The 27,903-nt window shown below is 42.2% G+C and overlaps 2 protein-coding genes across 5 annotated transcripts; both read left to right on the plus strand.

Moving 5' to 3' along the window:
* The first annotated feature begins 2,739 nt into the window (after positions 1-2,739).
* npy (neuropeptide Y) lies at positions 2,740-4,777 on the plus strand. The gene is made up of 4 exons (XM_034125308.1): positions 2,740-2,790; positions 3,096-3,283; positions 4,287-4,376; positions 4,456-4,777. The coding sequence occupies exons 2-4, from the start codon at positions 3,096-3,098 to the stop codon at positions 4,475-4,477; spliced, it is 300 nt and encodes a 99-aa protein (XP_033981199.1). The 5' UTR covers positions 2,740-2,790; the 3' UTR covers positions 4,478-4,777.
* A 1,509-nt stretch (positions 4,778-6,286) lies between these two features.
* On the plus strand, positions 6,287-27,846 carry mpp6b (membrane protein, palmitoylated 6b (MAGUK p55 subfamily member 6)). Of its 4 annotated transcripts, none has more exons than XM_034125303.1 (14): positions 6,287-6,407; positions 12,997-13,059; positions 16,840-17,093; positions 20,259-20,377; positions 20,985-21,137; positions 22,810-22,962; positions 23,768-23,995; positions 24,779-24,910; positions 25,010-25,106; positions 25,380-25,448; positions 25,529-25,690; positions 25,778-25,980; positions 26,117-26,245; positions 26,731-27,846. In XM_034125303.1, the coding sequence occupies exons 3-14, from the start codon at positions 16,964-16,966 to the stop codon at positions 26,905-26,907; spliced, it is 1,752 nt and encodes a 583-aa protein (XP_033981194.1). In that variant the 5' UTR covers positions 6,287-6,407; positions 12,997-13,059; positions 16,840-16,963; the 3' UTR covers positions 26,908-27,846. The 4 variants fall into 4 exon arrangements, with proteins under 4 accessions (XP_033981194.1, XP_033981195.1, XP_033981196.1 ...); XM_034125304.1 differs by having other exon boundaries at positions 20,259-20,359; XM_034125305.1 differs by lacking the exon at positions 16,840-17,093.
* Positions 27,847-27,903: the final 57 nt, after the last annotated feature.

Here is a 27,903-nt window from a genome sequence, read left to right on the forward strand (position 1 = left end):
GATAATAAAGCTGCAAACAACCAAATAAAATGCCTTAGGAAAACCATCTTCCAACTGCATGGTGCTGACTTTAATGTGTTAATTACCTTTTATTAGTTTGCATATGTTTAACAGAATATCAATGTGAGCTTCAAAGGGTAAGACCCACCTTGAGTCACTAATGGCTGTCGCTGTAAAATGCATTGAAGGAAATGTCCCTAATGTCCCACAATGAAGGTGGTGATCCATTGATGATAAGTTAAAATGTTCCATCTGTAGTAGCAGCACTGACATCAACAGTTATTTCTTCCTGTGTTCATTATTTGTTATCTACTTCCCTTTCTGATTTTCTAAAGGCTGTTTGACTGGAAAAGATGTGTGCTGTTCAAAAAGTTAAAATACATCCCCCACGTGGATTTGATGAATGAAAGCAATTAATTGTTCAATGAATATTAAATCATTGAACTATGTCTGAATTATTTGGAGTTAATTGTTGGCCTTGGTATTTAAATGAAAGGATTACGTGTGATTTTACAATTTTTCCCATATGCTGTTACAATTGTCCCTGTTTGAGGAGGCAGATGTAACATTTGAGTTCTAATTTTTCAATCAATATTGTAACTTTAACATTGCTTGTAAAAACACTTGATTGGTAAGAAGTAAAACACAGAACGCATTATCTAGGTAAACATTTCGAGTCGAAGAGGTTTTTAGTAATGCCATCATGAACCCAAGTTGTGACAATTGCCCCCAGTCTCCCCCAGTATCTCCACTTCTGCATTCTGTTGTTTCCTTCACTATTAACTTTAATAACCTTGATTATCGTCTAAGTTCTTTTCCAATGCCATCAGCAGGCCAACAGTTACATTTAGTTTATGTCCAAATACCTGCTTAATGAAGGGCATTGCCATCTACCTCAGCTGTACTTAGTACTAATTAGCTCATTTCTAAATTCTAATCTAAAATGGGGACCATGGTTAACATCATCGCTTGCCTGCTTGACATCAACATGCCAGCATTAGTCACCTAGTGTTAATTAATAAGCATCAGGCACTCATTTTGAGCATGTTGCCAAGATACCGTTAGCATTTAGCTCAAGGCACTGCTGTAAGCACAACCTCAAAAAGCTGCTATCATGACCAAACACTCCTGGTGTTGTTTGTTCTTAGCTTACCTTAACTAGCCTCTTCCATCTTAGCTTTTCCTGCTTCAAATATACATTACTTTTGCATTCAAAGGATGATCATTTGGCCAAATTTTAAATTGTCATCTCTTAAACACTGAGCATCTTTCCGGGATTATCTTATTGAGTTTAGTCACTTTACTCTGATGTTTAAGCAAACATTTACTGACCTCTTGACATGCTTTATACATCTGCTTCATTCACATGTCAGACACTTGCAAACACAAGCTGTTTCCTTGAAAAAGGTGTTATACCTATTGAAGTGAGCCACAGAGTGTGTATCCCCTGAAGAGGACTAGAAGTTCTGATTCCTGCCTGCGATCATCATGATTCGGTCATGACTTTGTGCTCCATGTTCTCACACTCGTGTCTCATTCCTCATCTCCCTCTCAACATCCTGTGTAACACAAAAAGCCCTTAACGCATCCTCGTCGCAACTTAAAAAGCAGCAGTGATGAAGAATACGGGGTTTTGATAGATTATATGGCTCCGAGCCAGTATACAAAAGGTTCATGAATAGGAAGTAAATGAAGCACTTGGTGATATTCATGCTATTTCTTTTTTTTTTATTAAGTGGGAGATTGGGCTCTTCTTTGACTGACGTGACTTGATTCATATTTAGGCCTTTTGTTCACGTTGAGTGTCCCAGTCTCTCTTTCCTGATGGAATGAACTGCAAAGCGAAATTAGACTGATTCAGTCGAACAGAATAAAAAGGGCTCATGTATATGTGAGTCTTTCTGAGATCTTGTTTATTCCAGATCACCCAAAGCGTCCTCATTGGAGCATCCTTTGGTAGGCTCAGAACGATTCATTTGATGTTCGCCCACGGAGTCACATCACTGCCATTTTTTTTGTGTGACTTCAGATGGGATTATTGATCTCATTATGTAGAAGAATCACTACTTGATTGGGAAATAATGTATCACCTTCCTCATAGAGAAGCTTCATAAACACCCAAACATCAAACTCAGCATGTGTGCATCAATCTGCTTGGCAGTGTGTGTGTGTGTGTGTGTGTGTGTGTGTGTGTGTGTGTGTGTGTGTGTGTGTGTGTGTGTGTGTGTGTGTGTGTGTGTGTGTTTGAATGCCACAGATTTTAAGAGGGGCTGTATGTGCCAAATGCACACACACACATACACCTATATACTATTTGTTACATGAACTACACATTAATATTTCCAAATGAAATATAGTGTATCAGTGCTCAACAGTGACGTTGTAGTGAACTCATCAAGTGGGTTATAACATAATTACTGCAAAATCAATTGGGTTTTAATCTGTTTGATATCCTTAAATGTTATTGGTCACATTCTTTAAAAACGACTTCCTAACTAATCTCTATTGAATGGTTGCAGAAAAGTGTTATTAACTGATTCTATTTTTAGTGTACATAGTTACTTTACGTGTATTAAATGTGTGTAAACAGCTTTATTTTAAAGCACCCTAATGACAGCATCACCGGTGACGTTCACGTGAAGAAAGACTCTTGCTGAACGCAGCTCTGACGCGTTTTTCTGCAGCGCGTGTGCCGCACACAGATATAAAACCGAGCGCGCACCAAGCACCCAGAAGAGCAGAAGAGAGCCTCAGGACAGCGCGAGAACATTCCTCAAAACTCTAGGCAAAGTAAGTGCCTTAATACTTGATTTACAAAACCTTTTCTATTTCTGTTGTGAAATGTCTTTCGACATGACTTTTGATGGTAGTTTTGTAGCTGCATTATTATTGAAAATCTATTACCAATAATGTGGGCATGTTTATTTTTGTTTTCTTCTACCTATTACATTCTTAAGGCTCTAGCGTTGAATCTTCAGTTAATGATATCAATAAGGCATTATTTAAAAACGGAAAGGGGAACTTTTACGCACAGTGGAACAAGTGGCCAGTGAGGGACTAACAGTTTAACGGTTGTTTTTGTAATTCTCTGTCAGATGCATCCTAACTTGGTGAGCTGGCTGGGGACTCTGGGCTTCCTGCTGTGGGCGCTGCTGTGCCTGGGCGCCCTGACGGAGGGGTACCCGATGAAACCGGAGAACCCCGGGGAGGACGCCCCGGCGGAGGATCTGGCCAAGTACTACTCAGCCCTGAGACACTACATCAACCTCATCACAAGACAGAGGTAGGCGGACTCATTTCACCTCTTTGCTTTCATTAATAGAGCTGGAGTTATTACCACGAGCACTTTCTCTGACTGGATTGGCCATTTTTGTCCTATATTGCTGGGAGATTGTATTATATTTAATTATATTATGTCTAATTCTGAAAATGTGCACCACTGAATATAATGAGATGACTACTTTAAGATCAAATATGCTTGTTTTTTAGTGATGCTTATATTCTATTGTGAGCCATTTTCCCTAATAGCCCTTAATTGTGGACAATTTCCATGTACATTCATTTTGGCCAGTTAATTATTATCATGACTGCAAGGATTCACAGAATCAATCAATGTTTATTTATATAGCCCAATATCACAAATGTTACATTTGTCTCAGTGGACTTCACAGAAAACATGTCAAATCGTGTCTGCGCTCAGATTTAACATTAGTCTTAAAAAGGAAACTTTCCACAAAATGTGAGACTTATCAGTTATGATTTTGACGTATAGGTTAATTTTGAGATAAAGCCCAAATTATTTGACCTCAAACAAACAAGGTGTGAAAATAAAAGTCCTAAAGTTTTGTATGTTGGGGTCGTGGTTTGGCTGCACTGAACAGGGAACACCCGCTGCCCTTTTACCACATCATGTAACAAAAAACAAGCTATCAAGAAGTGACTGTGACTGCATGGCGGGTCCAATTCCCCACTGTTTTCAGCTTTCTTCTGAATGTCAGTGGTTTGAATGCCAGCTGCAGGCGTTTAGCCACCTGGGGGGACAAGCGCGCCAACACAGCTTATCATCTGAAGCACCGAAAATGAAATGTGGCCCCCTGCTATGCAACTCCTCTCTGGCCCTGCAGGGTCTCAGTGTTACTGGGTTCAATATTAACTGACTTATACATTAATGACAAGCAGATAAATAACTTTTTATCTGTGATGTTTTTTTAATATGTCATCAGCTAAAAGGTCAATGTCACAGCAAAGCCATTTAATTATCTGTCTGTTCCTTTTCTGTGTCTCAGGTATGGAAAGAGGTCCAGTCCTGAGATTCTGGACACACTGGTCTCAGAGCTGCTGTTGAAGGAAAGCACAGACACGCTCCCACAGTCGAGGTGTGTGTAAAACTGTAAGTGTAACAGCTCTATGATGATGTAACATTAATCTGACCTTGCACTTTGCTGCTCTCTCCAGATATGACCCATCAATGTGGTGATGCTTTCATCAGTGTTGGCTCAACCTCGCTGCTGCCCTGCTGACATTCTGACCTCTACCATCACTACATACCCTCCTCCACAAAATGACCACCCTGCCTCTGCTCCTTTTACCTTTATGAGCCGCCACATATTCAACCCCTCGTCCTAACTCATCAGCTACAGTCACAACTGCTTATAGTCTGTGCCATAACATTGTAAATAGTTTATCCAGATATATCATCTGTGAAACATAAAAGTACAGTTTGGGGAGGGCATGTTGATTGTATTGTATAATTGTGCTATTAAAGATTAATTGTTTGAAGAAATGTACTTCTGTGTGTCTGTTTGATAGGCGAAATGGATCACATTTTTATCAGATTGGGGAGATTAGAAGTCTGGGAGTTGATTTACTAAACCGTGAACCCTGTTTGGACATTTCAAAATGTCAGACATACCTTAGCAGACTGGAGCCATGATTGATGGTTGACAACATATTAAATATATAATATGGGATTCATTATTTGCCCTGTTGGGAGATTTGAGTGAACATTCTTCATTGATTGTTTTTTTACATGCTCTCCTGACACATTTCATGCTTGATCTCATGAAGAGATCAAGTTTGGACTTGCTGTGCTGCACCTTGCCTCCCAGCTGAAATCCATGACTGTATAGCAGTAATATAGCTCCATGACACTGGGTAATGATGCGAGGGTACATCTTAATCTGGTCTAACAAGCATGAATGGTCCAGTAAAAGCCTAGAGTCAGAAAACATCAGTCAGTTTAAGGCTACCAATTGATTAGCTAATGGCGCTCTCTTGTGGCCATACGGTTAAGTAGGCCTACCTACTCTGAAACTAAATGAAGGGAGAAATGGCATTTCCAGGAGCATTATTGCAATTACACGAGTGGTTAGCCTACCGCAACCTGACATCAAATCGGCCCATAGCACACAATCAAGCAGTTAAGAGGAGACACTGCAGACAGACAGACTGCATTGCAAATTAGATAATCTAAGGAATTAAAAACATTCAGAGAGGGGGAGTTTGGTGAGTTTCAGATGCATGTGACAAACATTTTACTTTCAGTACGTAACGATTATAAAAAAGTAAAATTGACGATAATGAACAATAATTTGAAGATTTACCATGCTGTTTCATGGCTTTCCTCAGAGCTAGGCTTGGATTCACTGTGGAGATTTGATGAAAGCAGGAGAAAAATGAATGCAAACACTTAAATAAATCTGGTAAAACTAGTTGTGGCTGCTGTGGGACCTGCATGTATAATATAAAACAAACAGATTATGTTAAAAATAAACGACTAAGTGAGTAAGCGAGGCCATTTTAACTGCTTGCTAACAGTCTCTTTAGCTAGCTTTAGTTTTAGCTTGTGAATTAGTCTCATGTGTTGGCTAGTAGGACTAATAATATCTAGCCTCATTTATTGTCATTTTAAGGTTTTTTCTAAAGGGAGTTTTTCAAACTTTTATCAAATCGCAGTAGGTGTATTAGCACATGTACGTGGCCTGTGCATGTAGGTCTAGAGTTGTTTTGTTGTCTTTTACTTATATACTTTACTAAAAAATATGCCTTTAGTTTTTTACATACATAGCTAGCCTATACTTATAAACCGACTTTAATATTATTTGTCATAGCCTAGGCTTAATGTATTTGTTAGAACGCTAACATGTATTTATGTGAATGGACGATTGTGTGTATGACATTGTGAAAATGCTACAATGTATTCACTTAGCGACTGAGTGTTGTACCTTGGCTGCCATTGGTCAATGCTGTATGACGTCAGGGGAGGAGGCGGGGCGTGGCTGTTTGATTGGCGTCGTATTCTCTGGTAGTCTGCTGCGGGACCATGCAGGACAGACAGCTGAGAGGGGCCTGAATGTCCAACCGGGACGGTCGGTGGTCTACCGCGAACTCAAAAGCACGATTTACAGGTAAGTCACGGCTCGTGATCTTATTTGTGTTGTGAATAATTTGGATTCATTCATCCTCTTTCGTTCAAACGGGAGACAAAGACACTTTGCCGTGTTTGAGGTGCAGTAGAGTTTGACAGAAGGGGAGGTTTGCCCCCCAATAGAGCCCGCTCTGCTGTGGGAACAGGCTTTAATCAGACACATATCACTCTGCGTTGGGCGCCTTTTGTGGAACCTTTTCCTTTTTCCTGCATGAGGAAGGATACAGCGGATGGGTTAGTTACAAGTGTGCGCACGCCACAATGGCTCGGATGGGTAACAAAAAATGGCCGCACGTGTGGTGAAATCGGTGTAAATGTACAGTTGTCTGGTCAGCCAACACGGTGCAGAGGTTTGGCACGGATCAGGCGCACGGTTCAAGCGCACGGAATCTGGCACACAGAGGTGGCCATGCGTCAGAACCGTGGCGTCGATCCATGAATGGGAAGATATGAGGAAAGAGCTGCAGGTTATAATGCTGACAGGATGAGGAGCGGGAGCCAGTCCCGAAATGATAGACTGTAACATCTACCAGCAAAGGGTGGGCTTTAGAAAACACAGAGATCATAACAACATGTCACACACACCAGAAAGAACATTCCTCGGATTTAGTTGTCTAGAAAAACTTTGTGAACAAAGCTGTGTTTATTTTAAGCTGATACTAAATGAAAAAAAAGGGGGGGGGATTGGTGGTCTGGCACAGACTGGCCGACCAGAGACGCAGCCAGACGGTCCTATTGATTTTTTTGTGTCCTTCATTGAGATATATGAGTGCACCGCCTCATCATAATGCACTAACACGATGTCAGAACGACTTTGTTTGCGCTTAATCGAAACATGAAACCACTCGTATATCAGAATGGACTCTCAGCTCTCAATGAATCTTCTCTGCTCAGAGGAGCACAGGGTCACTTGGCAAATGCTTATAAGCAGTTTAGCTACATGCACGTGATGGGGGAAGCCCATGCACATACATACGCACATCCTTGGGGATCCTTCCTGGCAGGAACTACTAGAGAGCATGGGTCTTGTTGCAGAGTTTATGGATCTTTCTGTCTTCCTTCCAGAAACCCTAATCAGATTTGTTGAATCTAATAGGAGGAACAAAGGGAGGAAGGGAAGGAGACCTGGACAGTTTAGTACATTAGAGTAAATCTGTAGTCTCCAAGCAGTCTTTTGAGTCAGGATCCAGGATGACCTTCATTGTTCTGCTGAAGTAGCGGGAATAAGACACAAAGTTGGAGTTCTCCGCCCTCATATGCATATCCCTTCCTGTCAGCAGTACGGAAGACAACACGAATTTCAAGTTAAACACATTCTTCCCAATGTTCGAACATCTCAGTGCCTGAGAGTTGTCAGTGAGTCATACAGGGACCAAACCCAACTTTCAGAGCTTCTACTTTTCCATAATTAATACCCGGAGTTGTGAAAGATGGTACAGGAAAAAGAAGGGAGGAGTAGAGCAGGAGAGGGATAGAAAAATGGAAAACATCCACACACGTAGACACACACACTGGGGTGACTCACACTGCAAGGCTATGAAAAACACATGTATCATAGCGGTTGTTATCTACACAACTATAATCAAGCCTCCCCACAGTTAACACACAACTAACCCCATCAACTGCATCATGAGCTAATTGCACCTCTGTCACTTAAGTACACAAATAAATCACTAACCTGTACAGAGAGGAACATTGTCTTATGTGTAAGAATGGCTGCAAGGCAAATGTTTTGGCAGTTTTTGCTGCAGCATATAGTGCTGATTCGCCAGATTTCGTCCATCACCAAGGCCTTTCAGATGTAAACCACTGCAGGTCAACAATGACTTTATCCATGTTGTATAAGACAGTTTGATTATGTGCAGAAACACCTCTCTTTTTCACCACATAAAGACAGAAATGTAGAATATGTAACTCATCTCTCGAATAAAATCCCACAGACTAATCAGGATGAATACAACATATGTATGTGAGATAATTGAAAAGTCGTCTACTGAGATTGTTTAACACCTCAGAATCACATTCATTTAGCAGCACACTCTAGTATAACTCTGGAGGAGAGCCATGTCTTGCCAAGATGAGCATAGAAAAAGGCAAACACACTGGTTAAACTAATTTGAGACTAATTTATTCTCCTTATCTCTTCCTCCCACGGCTCTTCTCACATTTTCACCATCCAACATGAATTTTCAAATATTTTAAACTTTGCAGTCATGTTAAGTGCTGTTGCATCACTTCGCCTCCCCCATCCCTCCCCTATCTTTTCCCTAATACTAATGACTAGTTACCGTAGGCTGGAAAGGGAGAGAGACTGAGGAAAAGCAGGCGCAGATTATGTCAGGAGGTGCTCATTATTAAGATCACTGCATGTTCGGCGCCGAGCCATGGACGGCGGTGTAATGATATCATCCCTAGCTGCGTGGAAAGCACAGACACCCCACCAGCTAGAACATCACCCAGGAGGAGAGTGAGGTCATTTACGGTGATGCAGGACATTGCAATGATGCAACAATTGATGTCTTTGTGTTGCATTGTGGTAATTTAGTTTGCAGGGTCAGGTGTAATGCAGGGTTAATTAAGCATGAATCAGCAGAAAGGTGGCTACAACTCAACATTTACCGAAACTGAGCAGATTTATGAACTTTCTGTGACATGCTGCAATAATAGAAAGATGACTGGCTAGAAGAAATTAAAATAATAAATATTGTGCTGATGTTAATCTGCTAAAAGGTCCATCTTGGGGTAGCTGTGTAATCCTCATACTGCAGCTGTGCTAACACATGGAGTGACCTACATAGAGTGTGTCTGGAGGCAGAGGGTGATGGGTGTGAGGCAGGACATGATGGGGTTGGTTATAGTGGGGGTTATGAATAGCCAGTCCTTAGACACACACATACGTCCACAAATACTCACTGCCTCCTTGAATATCGCGTGCCCCCTCGAGCACTTACTACCATGGTGGCGTAATGCGGTGTGAGCAAGTTTAATTATGACCCTCTGCTACCCCTGGAGTCAGCCAATGATGTGACATCTGGGCTCCCAGGCAGGACAGAGCTCACTGGCCTCTTTTGTGATTCTCAAGTCATCGAGAGGAACTCAGAGTGACGGCTGCTCTGAGATCAGCACAGAGCGGGGGAAAGGTTTTGTCAGGCACAGAAAAGATGTGCAGAGAATATAGAGACAGATTGAATGGTAACTCCAGGAAGGATGCTCTCTGGGCTTCAGTCTGTATTTATTTGTGTGTCATGACCCCCACTGATTTAGCATCATACTCCATCTGAGACTATGAATCCACAAAATGTGTCCATTGAGACACCAAGTCGGAGGTAAACTGAGATTTCTTGCTAGCGTGACGGAGGAATTAAAAGCACAGGGCCAGCTGATGTTTGTCTGTGCTTTTAATAGCGTGCATGTTCACATACACACACACACACACACACACACACACACACACACACACACACAGGTTTACATGTGTGGACAGCATTGATGTTTTGTACAAAAACAAACCCTCTGATCCCTCCGTAATCCCGCTTCCATGAGCTGTCCATCATCTGAGTGCTTGGCAACGAGGGGGCACTCAGAGGACGTTTGTTGGCTCGTCCCTTCCAGCCAGTGGCAGCTTGGATTGGAAATGACCACTTCCTGTGATTTCCCCCTCTGCCCCAAGAGGAGGACAGAGGAGTGGACAGCGATGGTGATTAAAGGATATCAGGGGAGTCCTTAGTCTGGTGCATGCTGAGAGTCTAATGTGAGAAAATCGACTTGGCTTTTGAGAAATTCGATTATGTGTTGTAACACAGTTTCTAGCCCTTTGGATGACATGCCGTTGACATGCAAATAAGTACAATCACAAACTCTCTAAGACTATTCCAGGAAATGCAAATTCACAGAAAGCATCTATGGAAATCTAGATATAAAAATATTTTCATTTGGTGCACCTATTACAAGATGAAGTACAGTTACCTGGCAGTTTCTTGGCACAGCGAGACAGATTACGAAGGTGTCTGTATTCGACGACCACTCCCACCTCTCTTTCTTCTCTGTTCCCTCTCAGCCTCCCCAAGGTTTGAGAGGCTTTTGCTACAACTCCCATCTAATCTTTAAGGATACCGCCTTTTATCTCTTCCTCATTCTCTTGCTCTGGATGTCTCCTCGGAAATTCTCCCAACTCCCTCAGCGCATTTCTATTCATCGCCTAAAAGCCAGTAGTGACTAGGGATGGGAATTTGAAGGCAAATGTATATTCGAATATTCGACCCCCCAAAAAACGGTTAACCGATTAACCGAAATGTACATATCCTATAAAAAAAAAAACATTTTTACAAAAAAAAATTTTTTTTAATTTTGAAAAATAAATAAATACATGTTCAAATAAGTATAGAAATCAAGTCGAATTTGTCAAATGTATCGAACTGGTGATCACAGTGTGAACAGTTGACAGCTATAGGCCTACAGCTTTCATGCTTAAAACATAACTTGGTTTTCTGATGGATTTGGACATAAACGCAAGTGAAGTATAACCGGACGCGAGAGAGAGATCAGCACCTGAAGCTCTGCCCGCTGTGAGGGACCGGTGAGCGGAGCAAAACACACCTTTAGACCTAACACACTTAGCTATGGCACTGTCGTATACATTGAATTATTCCATTTGATAATATGTAATCAACTTAGGCACCCCACCCAAAAAAAAAAGATAAAAAAAAAAAAAAAAAAAGGAAATTACAATAAAAATATTCATAACTCATATTCTCATATTCGAATACCTGAATAATTTCGAATATTCGATTAATCGTTCCCATCCCTAGTAGTGATCCCTCCCATATTTGTCTGCTAGGGTTGTACCTTTTCCGTCTCTCCTCTCTCCTTGTTCCGACCTTTTGATTGTCATGGCCCAGCTTTTCCCCCCTGTTGTCCCGATGATTTGCCGAGGAATTGAACCGGTAGCTTTGCCACCATTAACATTCCTCTAAGGGATATATTTCACTTCCAATGAGCGTGCCGTGCCTGATTGTAATCTGTGTTGTGTAATGAATCGACCTCTACTCTCTCTTCCTCTCTCTTTCTCTCATACAATAAGAGACCAATTAGCTTCAGCATGATGGGGGGAAAAGACCCCAGAAAAGCTACAAGAGATTATAGCGAATCAATGATGAGTAAACATCCCCTGTGTGTCGTAATCACCTTGTAAATGTTTTGTCCCTTGGAAACAATTTTGATGGTTTATCGCTGAGACTGTAGAGGAGCTTAGAGTCGAGGGATAAGTGGCCAATGTGAGGGACTGAGAAGATATACCAATATTATGCATTTTAAGATATTTAGTGGATGCCTTTATACACTGTTTCAAGAGTTAGCAGCTAGAACCTGTGATTTTTATAGGAAAATCTAGCCATTACACTATCTCTCATTTCCTCTGGACAAGAGAAAGATGGAAACAGAGGGAAATAAAAAGAGGCGAAAAGAAATTAAGCATGCCAGGGCGATAACCTATTGCTTTGTGGCTGCCAGCAGGCATCAGTTATTTTTTTATCACACCATTTAATTGTTTTTTTTTGTTGGCTTGCATTTTATTTATGCAGTTCAGCATAAATTGTTTTAGCGCTGCCAGACTCAGTTTTATGAGAGGAATTTTGTTTTAAACACTTATTTAGAGTCACTTATGAATACAAAACACAAGAAATAAGGAAATAACCTTTTAACTCTGGTTTTGGACCAAATGTAGAGAGCAAAACCTTAGAGTAAATTTGATTCTAACTACTTGAGCTTGACAGTTTATCATTGACTTAGTACAGTCCCCAAAGCAATCCAAACTCAGATTAATCTTACGTTATTTGCTTGTTTTAAAGCATTTCCCAGTAGTCATCAGCACACATAGTTTGCTCAGATGTCGGTGAACTGCCGATGATAACATTGATCATGGTTTTGAACCCTGCTTGGCTGAAATTATTTTTGTTTTCAACATGCCCTCACATCTCTTACAAGTTTTCATCTGTACCTCATCTGTTTTTTTAACATCCACCAATACTTACAATATAAAAAGAGGTATCTATGATAAGCCAATGTCAGCTCATAATAATGTCCCTCTAATATAGTGGTCTGGTTCTCCACAGAAGGCGAGGATGCCTGTGTCTGTAACTGATAGTGAGAGCAGATGCTCTCTGGTAATGAATGCGTACTGCTTTGTCATTACTTTCAGAGACTCGTAGCCATTTACTATGTTGACGGCACGGTGCCAGCTGAGGATGCAGGCATCCTTGAATAGCTGAGGACAATGAACGGTTCTGGATGACTGTGCATTGCTTTCAACGAACAACGGCTTCAGTCTGCAGACAAGACTCATATCTTGCAGGAGACGAGGGTGACACAGATAGATGAAACCGATAATCCACTGGGAAAAATAAGAGTTATTGAGTGTGTGTGTGTGAGGGATAAGCAACAGCATGAATCTGAATGCTCAAGCAAGTGTGTTTTTGAGGAATGATGAAAACTGGTGTGCAGGAGTGCAAGTGGGACTGAATATTTGCGGATGAGTCTCACTAACCCTCACACATCTCTCTGTCTCCCTTCAGGTCTTCACAGTTGACTGATGAGCAGCCAGTAGGACCGGGATTAGGCTACACCGATTGGCACAGGTAAACACAACTTCCCCCCCCCCCCCCCCCCCCCCCCCGCCTCTTCCTCAGTACTAGTGACACACTGGAGACACAGGATGTTTCTCAATCGCGAGTAAAGCTGCTTCAGAGCCACTATTTCAAGCATACTACGTCAAGCATACTACGTCATCGAGTGCCGCCGAAGTACTGTTCCAATCTCCAGCATACTTGGAAATCTACCGAGCCCGGCGTACTCCGTTTGGAGAAATATCGAGGCTGCACATGAGTAGACTCTGCGGTCTTAAAATCCCCACAATGCTTTGCGCATGGACCAATTTCCCCAAATCTGTGGCGGAAGATGTAAGGCGGGGCCTCTCATATGACGCACACCTGCACACTTGCTAGCCTGTTCCACTCTTTGGGTGTTTCTCAATCGCGAGTACGCTTGCTTGGTAGCACATGTCTGCCGAGCATCTTGCTTCAGAAGCGAGTCAAGAATACTTCCTGGCATTCGGAAAACAAAGAGTGGAACAGGCTAGCAAGTGTGCAGGTGTGCGTCATATGAGAGGCCCCGCCTTACATCTTCCGCCACAGATTTGGGGAAATTGGTCCGTGCGCAAAGCATTGTGGGGATTTTAAGACCGCGAAGTCTACTCATGTGCAGACTCGATATTTCTCCAAACGGAGTACGCCGGGCTCGGTAGATTTCCAAGTATACTGGAGATTGGAACAGTACTTCGGCGGCACTCGATGACGTAGTATGCTTGAAATAGTGGCTCTGAAGCAGCTTTACTCGCGATTGAGAAACACCCTTTGTTTTCCGAATGTCAGGAAGTATTCTTGACTCGCTTCTGAAGCAAGATGCTCGGCAGACATGTGCTACCAAGCAAGCGTACTCGCGATTGAGAAACACCCTAAGTTTCTGCTGGCAGACATGATTTTGTCTGTTCAGAGGGAGGACTGCCCCGCTTTGAAGCAAGGATGTGCTGATCACTGCTCTTAAAAAATATTTTTAAGAAAGCAAAGAATCAGCAGTTATTTTTTGGGGGACGGGTGTCTTAATATGTCCATGAGGATTACACAGTTGACAATAGTTTCTCCTTTGCTTATATTAATCTAAAACTGTGAAATATCAGTTGTATATAACAAAGATCTACCTATTTATGCTGCACAAGCTCCTTAATTCATCCCATTTCCCGAGTTCAGGAGTCACTCTTCAGACTTTGGTGTGTCCATGAGCTTCAAGTCTTAACATGGACGCTACAAAGAGGATGTATTTTATTGCTCAGAATGTTTTAACAATAGGTTTTGTCCCAGACTTGTTGATTTGGTTTGTGCCATCAACATATTTGCTTTCGGCCACCATGTTTCTTTTTAATAAGCACATTAAACAGGCAGGCCCTGTTCCAAAGTTTTGACAAATCTGACATATTATACTGACTTTAAGCTTACATGAACTTTTCCATTCGTAACTAATTTTCTGACACCACATTTAGCATTACTGCGTTTGATCTTTCCCAACTATAAGTGGTAGATACATCTCTTAGTTTGGTACCATTTTATTGTGTTGGTGGTACAGTATTTTATTTGTCAAGGGAACAGCATTCTTTCTCACACAGGCTTATCTTTTAACAAACTTTCCTACATACATTTTTGTGATCAGTGATTTTCCTAAAATCTGTGTCAGCTACCCGTGTTGTTTTGTTTTTGGAGAAAACAAGTCACTTAGGTTTGTTCCTCCTCACACAGCTGTTCTGCCTCAGTTAAACTCTGTGGAAATAGGCTCTTGTTTTAAAGAAAAACAATTCAGTTGACATTTTAGACAGAAGTCGTATGAATGACCAACAACACGTGAACTGTTTTTAGTTTTGAGGGTCTTATTTAACATGAAATACACTGTAACACTGTATTGATGTCCAAAGGGAACATTTTCTTTCACACTTGTAGAGCCAGTGAAGGCCATCTCAGCAGAAAGCCCCCTTAGTGTACATTGGCAGAGCAGGCAGAGCATCAGACTGGTTGGACAGATCAGGAGAGAGAGAGAGAGATTCTGTAATCCTGCTTTCGTGGCTGGATTAAAATCCCATGGTCCTAAAATGGGGGGAGGGGTTGAATGGTCATGTTGAGGGTGGGTGGAGGGAGAGGCGGGGCGGATTAAAGCCCTCAGATCGGCCCCTCGCACAGCTGTGTCGCTGTGGGAGGGGCCTGTTTTTGATGACTCTGGGATGGATGGTGCCTCTTCTGAAGGATCACCAAAACAAATTTGTTGAGCTTCTGCAATATTAAAAAAAAAAAAACATGTTTTCAGTGGTTCTTCGCCGTGCTATCTGTAGATATGGCAGATATGGTAGATGGCATATCACTTTTGTCGAGAAATGTCTCAACATGCATCGCATAGATTGCTATAACCCTTAGTAAAGACATTCATTTTCCCCCAGAGGATGAATCCTAAACAATAATCCTCAAAAACACGTCCACCAGAGGGTCAAAGTTCTTAATATATAGTGAAATATCTCAACATATATTGGATAGATAACAGTTTTTCCAATATCCAGTCCCGGTCATCACATAATATATACTGTATAAATTATTTATATACCTAGCACAACTTCCAACTGAGTTTTGCTCCAGGATTTCCCCCAAAATGTAGTCTCAGACGTGCAGCTGCCCCAAATGAGGATAATCCAGTCAGCACCCAGTCAGTAAAGTAACAAGGGCACATCAGGAAGAAAGACCAAAGTAAAAATGACAGAGAAAAAAATCTCCCATTACTCTAACACATGCTGCTTTAAGGAGGCGCTGAGCGGCTTGGTCCTGCACACGCTGAGCGTTCTGCACAGCGCTGCAGCGGGGGGGGCGAGCCATGGATCAGTGTGAATGAGAGGAAGAAGGAGGAAGAGAATAGGGAATGTAGGGTCAGACCCCCTTCAGTAACACTTATGTAAGATTACTTACATAATGACACATTGTGTGTGTGTGTGTGTGTGTGTGTGTGTGTGTGTGTGTGTGTGTGTGTGTGTGTGTGTGTGTGTGTGTGTGTGTGTGTGTGTGTGTGTGTGTGTGTGTGTGTGTGTGTGTGTGTGTGTGTGTGTGTGTGTGTGTGTGTGTGTGTGTGTGTGTGTGTGTGTGTGTGTGTGTGTGTGTGTGTGTGTGTGTGTGAGTGTGTGGTGTGTGTGTGTGTGTGTGTGTGTGTGTGTGTGTGTGTGTGTGTGTGTGTGTGTGTGTGTGTGTGTGTGTGTGGTGTGTGTGTGTGTGTGTGTGTGTGTGTGTGTGTGGTGTGTGTGTGTGTGTGTGTGTGTGTGTGTGTGTGTGTGTGTGTGTGTGTGTGTGTGTGTGTGTGTGTGTGTGTGTGTGTGTGTGTGTGTGTGTGTGTGTGTGTGTGTGGGGGGCGATTTGCGATTTGACTCAGGATGGGGAAACAAGAGGAGGGGTATTCAAGCATGCCCTCAACAGCAGGAGAGGATTGTGGGATTATGTGTGTGTAACCAACGGAGGGGGGGGTGATGGTCAGGAAGGTATTAAAGAGTGGAGGGAGGCGAGCGACAAGTATTGAACGCATGTCCACATCTGTGTGTGCCCTCCAGCTTTCTACCTCTCTCCGTCTTCTCACCTGTCTTTCTGAACTTACATTATATCTTCTCTCCTTAAACCCCCCTCCATCTTTCTTCCTTCTGCATCTCCTTGTTTCTCAATATCCCCTGATCTTAATCCCACTCTATTGCCGCTCTCGTTTTGTCTCCTGCTTCTCTCATTCCTATGTCCTCAATCCTCTCTCTTTCTCTCCTCTCTCTCCCTCTTTCTGTGTTTTTGGGAGTTTAGCGGGTCAGCAGTGCCAGACAAGACGATTGGAGGAGAGACGACGTAGTTGCAGAACTGCTGGTGCTTACTAGTGGTTAGCCTTAGCGTACTTCAGGCAGCAGAGGGGAAGAAGGAGGGCTTGGCGATGGTCACAGCTATGGAGGACGCCTGTCCCAATGGGGTACGGGAAGAGGAGGAGGTGACAGCCCCGGGACAGCCTGGCGTGGAGGGGCCCCCTACAGTGCCGCCCACCCAGGGAGCAGATACGTCTGGAGGTGAGGAAAGAGGAGGGAAAGGCGGGGTGTCACCAGGGAGGGGAGAGATTCTGCAGTCTTTGATTTTGTTTTGATTTGAAAGGGATTCATGTAAAATGTTTAATGAGAAGGCGGTCGAGTTTGTCAGCTCTGTCAGAAGAACTTAAAAACGTCTTCATCATCATTTCCCAAAGCTGTTCAATTTAAATTTAAAATTAGTTGTTATTTAACACTACTATTTATATTAAAAATAATCATTTTTTGTTAGGTCGTTTTTACATTTACTAGCCTACCACTTGTTAGTGGCAAAAGCTGGACACTTCAACCATAATCAATTAATGCAAGTGTCTATCTATTACTTTAAGCTTTTATACAGGTTTATCCATCATCCATCAATCTATTTCAAACATTTACCAATAACTTCTAGCTAATGTGAACTATTATAAACAGAAACACTACTTTGAAGTAACTTACTATTCCCTACTGTTTCCTATTTCCAAATGCTACTATCCATCCATTAGCTTTAAGTTGTAGCTACTAGTTAGCTAGCTCCATGACTTCAGCTGAGTCAATATATTATAAAATGGTTCTTCTAATTTAGTCAAGCCTGTTTACAATACCACGTAACAACTATGTGAGTCACCTTGGTTAAATTCACTGTTTGCTTATTTTCCCTGGAGACGGTTCAGTTCATAACCTTCATTACTGAAAAAACCACATTATAATGAAAGTGTTTTTAGGTGTGGGAGACTTTTGTGTCAGCCCAGGTGCACCTCTTATTTAATTTTTAATGTTTAGCATTGAGAGACAGAGTTAGGAATTGTTAAGCAGGGAGGCTCTGCATTGGCATTCACAGCAAATGGTGCTGGTAGGTGGACAGAGGCAGGGGTCGGATGATAAAAGAGACTGCAGACAGAGACAGGAATTAAGAGCAGGTAAGCAGGATGATTCATGTGTAGATGAAAACACTATTGTAACCGTCAAATGCTGTAATCTCTTAGATTTGACAACTTCTTCAGGCACGGTTTAGCAAGAGGCTCGTAGGTGGTGGTATCTCCATGCCATATTTCATGGGATTATACAGACTTCAGGTAGGAGGCTTTAGTTCATGTCTACTCTCTCTCAGGATAGAAAAGCATCCCAGGATTGCTTGTTAGCATGAGTAACGTACACACTAGTACACGTGGCAGAGGGGGAGGGGGGGGGGGGACATTCCTGTGGTCGAGGACGCAGTGACACAGAGAGCTGACCTGGTGGGGAAAGGTCATCAGAAAGCATTGAAACCCAGGATACAGCTGTGTGTGTGTGTGCGCGTTTGTGTGAATGTGTGTTTGTTTGCATGTGTGTATTTTTGTAGTCAGATGTTGGTGAGGTCAGTTGGATAAGTCTTGGGAAAATAGGAAAACACACAATCCTCCAAATCGTATTGCGATTTTCTATAAGTGTGATTGAGTGAGTTTGAGGCTGGTGGTTTAAAGCTTGTTTATGTGTTTGCACATGTGTGGATGTGTTTACTACAATTACAGCCCTACTGTATGTTTTTGTAGTTAGTGAAACATCGTGTTGGGTCCCCAGAGGAACTGAGTTGGTGCATTTTATATATGCATTCAGTTATGGATTGTGTTAGTGTGTCATGATGTAGTAAACAAATTGGTTTATGGACACACAGGCTCAACAGTCTGCAGTAGATTTAACTTCTCTGCCCCATTTGGCTTTCTTTAAGAGGATCATAAATATTTAAGGGCTGTTTTTGCATGGAGCCCTCTGGTTATGCAGTCTGTCTGCTCTGTGGTTATCACTGGGAGGTCTTTGCTTCATTGTGAGATAAATTGTATTTATACTTTACATATTCTATCCTGTAAGCTCCCTTCCTTCTTTCGTCATCATACAACTGTGCAACTTGGATATTAAATAAATCGATGTCAAACAATAGTTTAACTGACTTCCTTTTGTACTTTAAAACCAGATAGTGAATAGCATTGAAAATGTTACAATTATATTTGTATATGCAGTATGTTGTTTACAGTCTGTGGTATAGTATGTCCATACCACACACACAATAAAACACAATACACAAATCCTTTGTATGTTCTCAAACCAGCAACTAATGTGTCACCTTTTTCTATATAGGACTATATAGGTGTCTTGACTTTATAACTTGAGTCAAGATGATAATCATAGGTTCATAATCACAGGGTAAATATACTGTATACATGTGATGACTGGACATATTTACTACCCACATAAGTGTATACTGACTCAGACATGCACACACACCTTCCCAGAACTTTAAGTGTCTTAAATGGGCTTATGTGGGCTTTGAGACCCTGGCATTCAGGCGTTATCTCGCTGATACCTGCAGTCACACCTCTACCTATCTCTGTGTGTGTGCACATTTAATACAAGACTCAACAAAGTAAGAACATTTCTCAAAACTCAACCTATACACATTATATTTAGGTCCATGTGGGAGTTTTATCACTGGACTTTTAATGCTGTAGTGGTTATTGTGAACAGACCTGATGCAATGATTCTCCAGATGGAGCTTTATTTTGATATATTTTGGGGGGGGGGGGGGAGGCTGTGTCGCAACAACATCTCAAGGCCATGATATAATTAAGATATATTTGTATGATATTTCTCTTGTAATTTAAAACATTTTCGTGTAGATTAGCAATAATTGAGTAACATTGGAGCTGCAACAATATACGGACTAATTACTAAGTCAATCAAAAGAAAAATATTCACCAGCTTTTTAGTTAATAGATTACTTTTTAATGCAAAAATAGCAGAAAATGCTGATTTCAGCCTCTCAATGAAGAGATATCCTGCTTTTTCTCTGTTGTATATCATATAAAACAAGACATTTAAAGACATCAACTTGGACTGTGACAAACTGGGATGGATATTTTTCTCTATTCTCTGACATTTTATAACCCAAACTACTAATCAAGAAAGTAATCTGCAGGTTAATGGATAATGAAATCATGTTAAGTTGCTGCCCTAAATTACATAAAAGTTAGAGGTTGATTCTGACATTATTACGCCAGTGTTTACTTCTCTCTCTTATCTTATGTGTGTGTGTGTTTATGCTTTGTATGACTTTCACGCCCGGCTAACTCTCCTTATCTGTGTTTCTCTTTGTCTATGTCTCTATCTTCCTTATCTCTCCACCCGGCTATCCAGCCATGCAGCAGGTGTTGGATCATCCTCGGGAGCTGCCCACCTCCATGGGCGCCAAAGACATCGACCTTCTCTTCCTGCGTGGCATCATGGAAAGTCCCACTGTACGTCTCCTGGCACAGGTAGCACACACACATAGCTCGGGGGGAGCAGACTAACCGCTTGCCACCTCTGAGCTCCCCCCCCCCCCTAACACACTCTGCTCCCACCAGTGCTTTGCTTGCTGTGCTGAAGTACAGTAAGGCTTTGACTAACAGAGTGCTCCTGCGTCTGCACACGGCACTAATGCATGTATACTGTCTTTGCCTTTTTGACAGTGCATGTGTTTGCAAGACCTCTGCACACACACACACACACACACACACACACACACACACACACACACACACACACACACACACACACACACACACACACACACACACACACACACACACACACACACACACAATTTGATCTAACACATCACTGATGTATACCAATTAGTTCAGTTCGAGGACAGGGTGATGTTGTTTTCTGCCATTTTATATCAAAAAAGGTCCTTTGACTTTTAACATTGTAACACAAGGCAGCTCACAGAACAACATATTCCCACAGTCAGCTATTACCTGTATGTAGAATCCAAAATCACACATTCAGACAATTACTATCCTAACACACAAAGTTACAAGAGAGCATAAATAAAACCTCTTGAGATCTCTCCTCCCTAAGCCTGTCTCTCTCCCCCAGGCTCACGAGCAGCTAGAGGAAGTGAAGCTGGAGGCGGTGCAGGACAACAATGTGGAGCTGGTGACGGAGATCTTGGGAGACATAAGCAATCTCAAGGTGCAAGACAACAGCGCGGCCGAACTGTCCAGGATCCTCCAGGAGCCACACTTCCAGGTGAGGCAGAGCCAAACACTTGATCGTGTGCACAAGGGTTAAAGTAAAACAGACATGATCACATAATGCATGTGGTATATCCTGCTTGTGGAGTATTGACTCAGTTTTGGGAAGTTATGTGCCAAGTGACATTTGAAACCCATTGGTAGACAATAGATTTGCAACCTTTTTGCATTTCACACCTCACAAAGGTTTTTCAAGTTATTTTCTTGGAGCTAAATGCCATAATTACAGATAGGTTTTGATATTTTTTATCAAGAAATGTATAGTACATATTAAACATTATCTCATTATCTGGAGTTGTAATGTTTTGACTGCAGTTATAGTAGCACGGGGGTGTTTTCTGTACCTTCCTTATGCATCAATAGAACATTAACCCTTATCCTCGGACCTACCAGCGGCTTTACACAGGCTCGACTAATAGGAGTTAGACTTCTGAGCCAAGCGAAGCCTCTGAGCCAATCAGAGCCCTTTGTGCTGTAAGCTGAAGGATAAGCCCCTGTTGACCTACTGAGGGAGAGGGAGGGAGGGAGAGACGGGTTAGGAAGAAAAAGAGGAAGTGAGGGAAACGGATATCACATCAAATATTGAGTTTGACTTCAGAGACTTCACCAATACATTTCCTGTTTGGCTATCTGTTTTAAAAAAGGTGCTGGTAGCATCTCAAAAGGCAGGCTTGTATGTCAGTTGGTCGATGGATACAGAGGGACAGTCAGCAAACCAAGAATTAGTTGATTAAATGTTTGTGGTAATCCATATTTGGGATTTGAGCCATTAGATGATTAGTTTTTGCCAAAATGTAGGCACATCTTGCACTACCTCATTAAGTGTTTTAACAGATTGATGTTCATGTTTAATTTTTTTGCAAAATCAAGACCATAAAACAAACAGATGCCTCAGCAATGCAAAGTAGACAATTTCTCAGGGTTGTTAAAAGCCTTTTTCACTGTCTGTCCCTGAGATTACTTTGTTACTGCATTTAGCCTGCGTCACTGATCCACCATCTTCTCGATTTTTTACTTTGTAACATCAAGTAGTGGTTTTGTTGATTCAGCATTCCAGGAAGCTAATGTCACTTTCATTAAACACTAAACTGTGGCCACTAGTTACAATTACAGGGCCATGCACAGTAGCAAACATTGAAAATAACTCATAAAGTCAGTACTTTGTCTCAGTAATTGTACTTGCACAGGAATATTCTTCTAATATGTGTCATACCAGACCTATTATTGTTATAGCAGCTAAACCATTGAATATATTAAGTTAACAAGGCTGCCATTTTTTATTTATAAGACTAGAATATGCTTTTTCGTTAACCATAAATCTAGAACAAACTCCCTTAAAGCTGAAGGTCTGCCGTAACTCTTAGCTGTTTTACATTTAATCCTCTGTTTGCGGCTAAACAAAATAATTATAATTTCCTACACTGCACTATAACCTTGCATTTTTTATTGTTTGTTGTTTTCATTTTCTATTCCCCCTGGCTCTTTAATTGAATTAATCTGAATGTCCTGTTTTCCTTGCACTTTGTCTCAAAGCTTTTTATGTTTTATGTTAAGTGCTTTGAATTGCCTTGTTGTGTGTGTGCTATATAAATAAAAAAATATGTCCTTCCCTTGCCTTCCTCTTTCATCATTTCCCTTCTAAATTACTTCTCCTCTCTTTTTTTCAGTCTTTACTGGAGGCACACGACATGGTGGCTTCTAAGTGCTACGAAGTCCCGCCCCCGACTGACATGACCAATGATGCGGCAGTGAACAACGCGCTGATGCAGGCCGACGCCGTGCGCATGATTGGCATCCGAAAGAAGGCCGGAGAGCCACTGGTGTGTGTGTGTGTGTGTGTGTGTGTGTGTGTGTGTGTGTGTGTGTGTGTGTGTGTGTGTGTGTGTGTGTGTGTGTGTGTGGGTGTGTGTGTGTGTGTGTGTGTGTGTGTGTGTGTGTGGTGTGTGTGTTGTGTGTGTGTGTGTGTGTGTGTGTGTGTGTGTTGTGTGTGTGTGTGTGTGTGTGTGTGTGTGTGTGTGTGTGTGTGTGTGTGTGTGTGTGTGTGTGTGTGTGTGTGTGTGTGTGTGTGTGTGTGTGTGTGTGTGTGTGTGTGTGTGTGTGTGTGTGTGTGTGTGTGTGTGTGTGTGTGTTGTGTGTGTGTGTGTGTGTGTGTGTGTGTGTGTGTGTGTGTGTGTGTGTGTGTGTGTGTGTGTGTGTGTGTGTGTGTGTGTGTGTGTGTGTGTGTGTGTGTGTGTGTTCTAAGGAGATGTGTAGATAGTAAAATAATATAATATGGCTTCTTTAAAATTAGGAATTTTTATTTTTGAAATATTCTGGTACATGGATATGTAGGATGACCTTATATATAACCCATTTTTTTTATTTGTTTATACCTGTGTTATTTACTATCTTAGTGTTATTATTGATTTGATTTCTATACGTTTAGTTTTTCATATTCTCATGTTGGATTTGAGACCCCTTGTTAAAGAAACTGGTCATCTAAATTGGAATACTAATGGATGTAAAGGGCAATGTGAGAAAATCACTAATAAAGAATAAGTTTAAAGAATAAAAGAACAGTAGGATTGTGGGTGAAGGTGTGAATCCGGGTGTGCTAAAATCAGATATCTATTTCCTCCCTCTCAGGGCGTGACATTTCGTGTGGAGAAAGACGACCTTGTCATCGCTCGAATCCTTCACGGGGGCATGATTGACAGGCAGGGTCTCCTCCATGTGGGCGACATCATAAAGGAAGTGAACGGGAAGGACGTCGGCAACAACCCCACGGAGCTGCAGGAGATGCTCAAAGACTGCAGCGGAGGAATCACGCTGAAAATACTCCCGAGCTACCGAGACGCTCCCGCCGCCCCGCAGGTAAACACACCGATGAGATGCTAATGTAAAGCACGGGCCACTTATATAATGAGTGGCAGATGTTGGGCAGTGGTTCAAAGTTGGTGATCCATCCTTCGGCCCTCCCACAATCCCCTGCGCAGGAATGTGAACCCTGGGATCCCTATTAATAACACTCCACATGCTATCTGGGTCACACTAGCTGCCTCTGTCTCCTGCACGCACTCCTGCACACACACATGCTTCCTGTAATCTCATGCTCCCCTCACGTGGAAAGTACAGTAGTATATGGTATTTTTAGATGTTTTCCCTCATGCGCGCAAATCTTTTGACTAGGTATGGATGGATGAGTGAAGAAAAGAAAAGCAGCTTTGCATCCCGAACACAACAGTTTGGAAATGCTTGTAAATTGAATGGAGAGCAGTAAAACTGAATGAGACTGAATAATGCAGAATCACATTCTGCTGCACAGTATATTTCACCGGCTTGTTTTATTGCTTCCTCTGGCTGCTTGTTTAATCGAATACATCAGCCAGAGCACTTACCCTTCCTGGCAAAGCCTCTGCTGTGGCGCAGCGTGAACAGCTGTGTCAGTGCCGTGTGGGACGTCAGACATAATGTGTGTGAATGAGACGATTGGTACTGTGTCAGTGTGTGAGACAGCATGCTGAGCCTGAATCTGTGTTTTTGTACTTTTTATGTATGACTCATCGCTTAATCCAGAAGCATTTTGTTATTCTAAGCAAGCCCATAATATGTATTAAATCCCGCAAAGACTCAAAACTGTGCATGTGTTCGCCACAGGTGTACGTGCGGCCATACTTCGACTACAGCCCAGCAAGTGACAACCTGACCCCTTGCAGAGAGGCGGGGATGGCCTTCAAGAAAGGTGACATTCTTCAGATTGTCAACAGAGAGGATCCCAACTGGTGGCAGGTGAGCTTTCCTCCATCTCCTCTGTGTGTCCATCAATTACTTTAACGAGACATAAAGATTTCAAGAATCAACCATGATCTGATCTTTCCTTTTTGCCAGGCGTGCCATGTGATCGCTGGGGCTACAGGACTGATACCCAGTCAGTTCTTGGAAGAGAAGAGGAAAGCTTTTGTCCCCCGAGACTTCGATGGGTCAGGTATGTTCGTGTGCGCATCTTTGATACACTACTTTGCTTTCGTTAGAGTTGAGACATCCACACTTCCTGTTTCTCTCTTCAACAATCCTGATGTTGAAATGATGGATTGGCCTAAAGACTGTGAATGTCACTTCTTTATTGCTTTTACCACTAGAAACTGATTCATGGCAATTGAGTCGGCAATGTTTCAAACACTTAATGATCCAAGCCTGCCCCCTTCTGGTCACATGCTGTTATAGCATAGACATAAAACTGCATACTTTTTTTTTGTAGGGATCCTTTGTGGAACCATAGCTGGAAAAAAGAAAAAGAAGATGATGTACCTGACAGCCAAGAATGCAGGTAAGGAGCTGTTTTTTGTTATCTTACATCTTAAGTATCTTTTGTTTAATTGGCTTATAATTGTGCCTGTGTTTAAACAGAGTTTGACAGACACGAGCTGCAGATCTATGAAGAGGTGGCGAAGGTGCCAGCTTTCCAGAGGAAGACGCTGGTTCTGATTGGTGCTCAGGGCGTGGGCCGACGCAGCCTAAAGAACCGGCTGATGGTCCTCCAACCCACACGCTTCGGCACCACCATGCCATGTAAGTCCTGACTTTGGTCTTTCTCTTAATTTGGTAACACAAAGAAATCTTTAACTGATCTTTACATTTAACTGGGCTTTTTCTTAGTCACTTCAAGGCGGCCACGTGACGATGAGCTGGACGGCAACTCTTACCACTTCACCACAAGGACAGAGATGGAGGCGGAAGTGAAAGCCGGTCGGTTCCTGGAGCATGGCGAGTACGACGGGAACCTGTACGGCACCAAGATCGAGTCCATCCACGAGGTGGTGGGCACGGGACGCACCTGCATCCTGGACGTCAACCCACAGGTAAGAGGAGGTTTGATAAAAAGTGTTGAGGGTCCTTTCAGAGAGAACATTTGGCAGCATTATCATTGCAGTGAGCTTTAAAACTAAATATTGTCGTGTTATATAATTCCTTTTTGAACTTTGTGTGTCTCCCCAGGCTCTGAAGGTACTGAAAACAGCGGAGTTTATGCCTTACGTGGTGTTCATTGCAGCGCCAGATTTTGATACTCTCAAGGCGATGCACAAAGCTGTGGTGGACGCAGGCATCACCACTAAGCAACTCACGGTAGGTTAACAACTCCCATGCACATCATCACTACTTTACCCACACTGAGCCAGCCTAAATAACTAAAAACAGCCCTGTGAAAGCATGATTTATACATTTAATCACCCGTACCCCCGGTTAGGGTGTGCTTAGGTGAGAGCGTATTCACAGACAAAGTCCTAGCATTTGCTTCTGTGTCAGCCATGGTCTTTGAACACTAGAGTAAAGCACGTTATCATAAAAAAAAATTGATACTTTGTTTTAGCGCTATGCAGTGTTGGAGACTATCACATAACCCGGTCCTTGTAACAATTCCTTATAATTTATTTATATTTTCTGACAGAAAAACATTGTAGTCATTGTTAAATGATGTTTGTCTGTCTCCCAAACAATAATCCCCCCCTAAAATATGGACGATTTACAAATTGATGTAAAAGAAGCGACAATATCATAAAAGTGAGTTGTTAGCGCTGATCTTTCCACCACTGACCTGTGCTGTGTTGCAGGATGTGGACCTGAGGAAGACGGTGGATGAGAGCGCGCGGATCCAGAGGGCGTACAGCCACTACTTCGACCTGACCATCGCCAACGACAACCTGGACAAGGCCTTCGAGGCGTTACAGGCCGATGTAGACAAACTGTGCAGTGAACCCCAGTGGGTCCCGGTGAACTGGGTGTACTGAGGACGGTCACACTGACCCCCCCCCCCAGCATGTCTGTGACCACAAGGCCAAAGAAGAGCAGCAGAGGGCACAGATACCTCTGCAAAATAACATAAATAATAACTAAAAAAAATGTACTGCTCTTTCTCCTATTGGGCCTGCACGCTGTGCAACTTTTTTTCTACTCAAAACTCAAAGGGAAAGAGTGCTTATTTATTTTATAACTTTTTATGAAAGATCTTTCTATTCAATGTGGAATTTCATTGAGAATGAAACAAAAAAATCTGGTCACGCACTAACTCGGGCCATATTTTTGCATTAATTTATTGTTGTAGTTACATGTCAAGTTATTTTGTAGGCATTACCCTTGGTTTCATTCGTCAAGGACATCCAGGATTTATGATCACCGTCCGAGCTCCAGTGTGAAGACAAGGAAGCAGTCGTTGTCCAGGAAACCTGTCACACATCGTTACCCTGCCTGAGAGACCTGTGTAACCGTTTTATTTTTACGTCCAAACCACTTAATCCTTTAGTGTTTTTATGTAGCTGGTCCTAACTCTTCTGTCAGTGTCCTCCACAGGATCAACTGGGCAGAAAGAAAGAAGGTTAAGAGGCCTGTTTACGCACAACTCCTCACACTTCATGATGCAAGATCAAACTGTCTGTCGATTAATTTTGTTAGTTGTGTTTTCATATACTAGTTTTTCATCAGTATGGTGATTTATACATGTAGATTGTTATGTTTTGTCACACCTGACTCATTGATTTGTTTTAAATTCTCCTGTTGTCAGCCTGTTGGACCATCTACATTGTCATTGACCGTCATCTTTGCTGTCATAAGCCAATTTGTTAATGTTTTATATCTGTGAATGTGGAAACCCTCCTCATGGTCCTACAACTAAGTGTTGCAGTATGCCAAAGTCCTGATCATACTCCAAATAAAGTTTGAAATGCACTGTTGTTAAATGTGACTGGTAATTCAACTAATAGGTTATCATTTGACAAGATGGTAAAAGC

This window comes from Trematomus bernacchii, unplaced genomic scaffold, assembly GCF_902827165.1.
Source record: "Trematomus bernacchii unplaced genomic scaffold, fTreBer1.1, whole genome shotgun sequence".
Taxonomy (NCBI): Eukaryota; Metazoa; Chordata; class Actinopteri; order Perciformes; family Nototheniidae; genus Trematomus; species Trematomus bernacchii.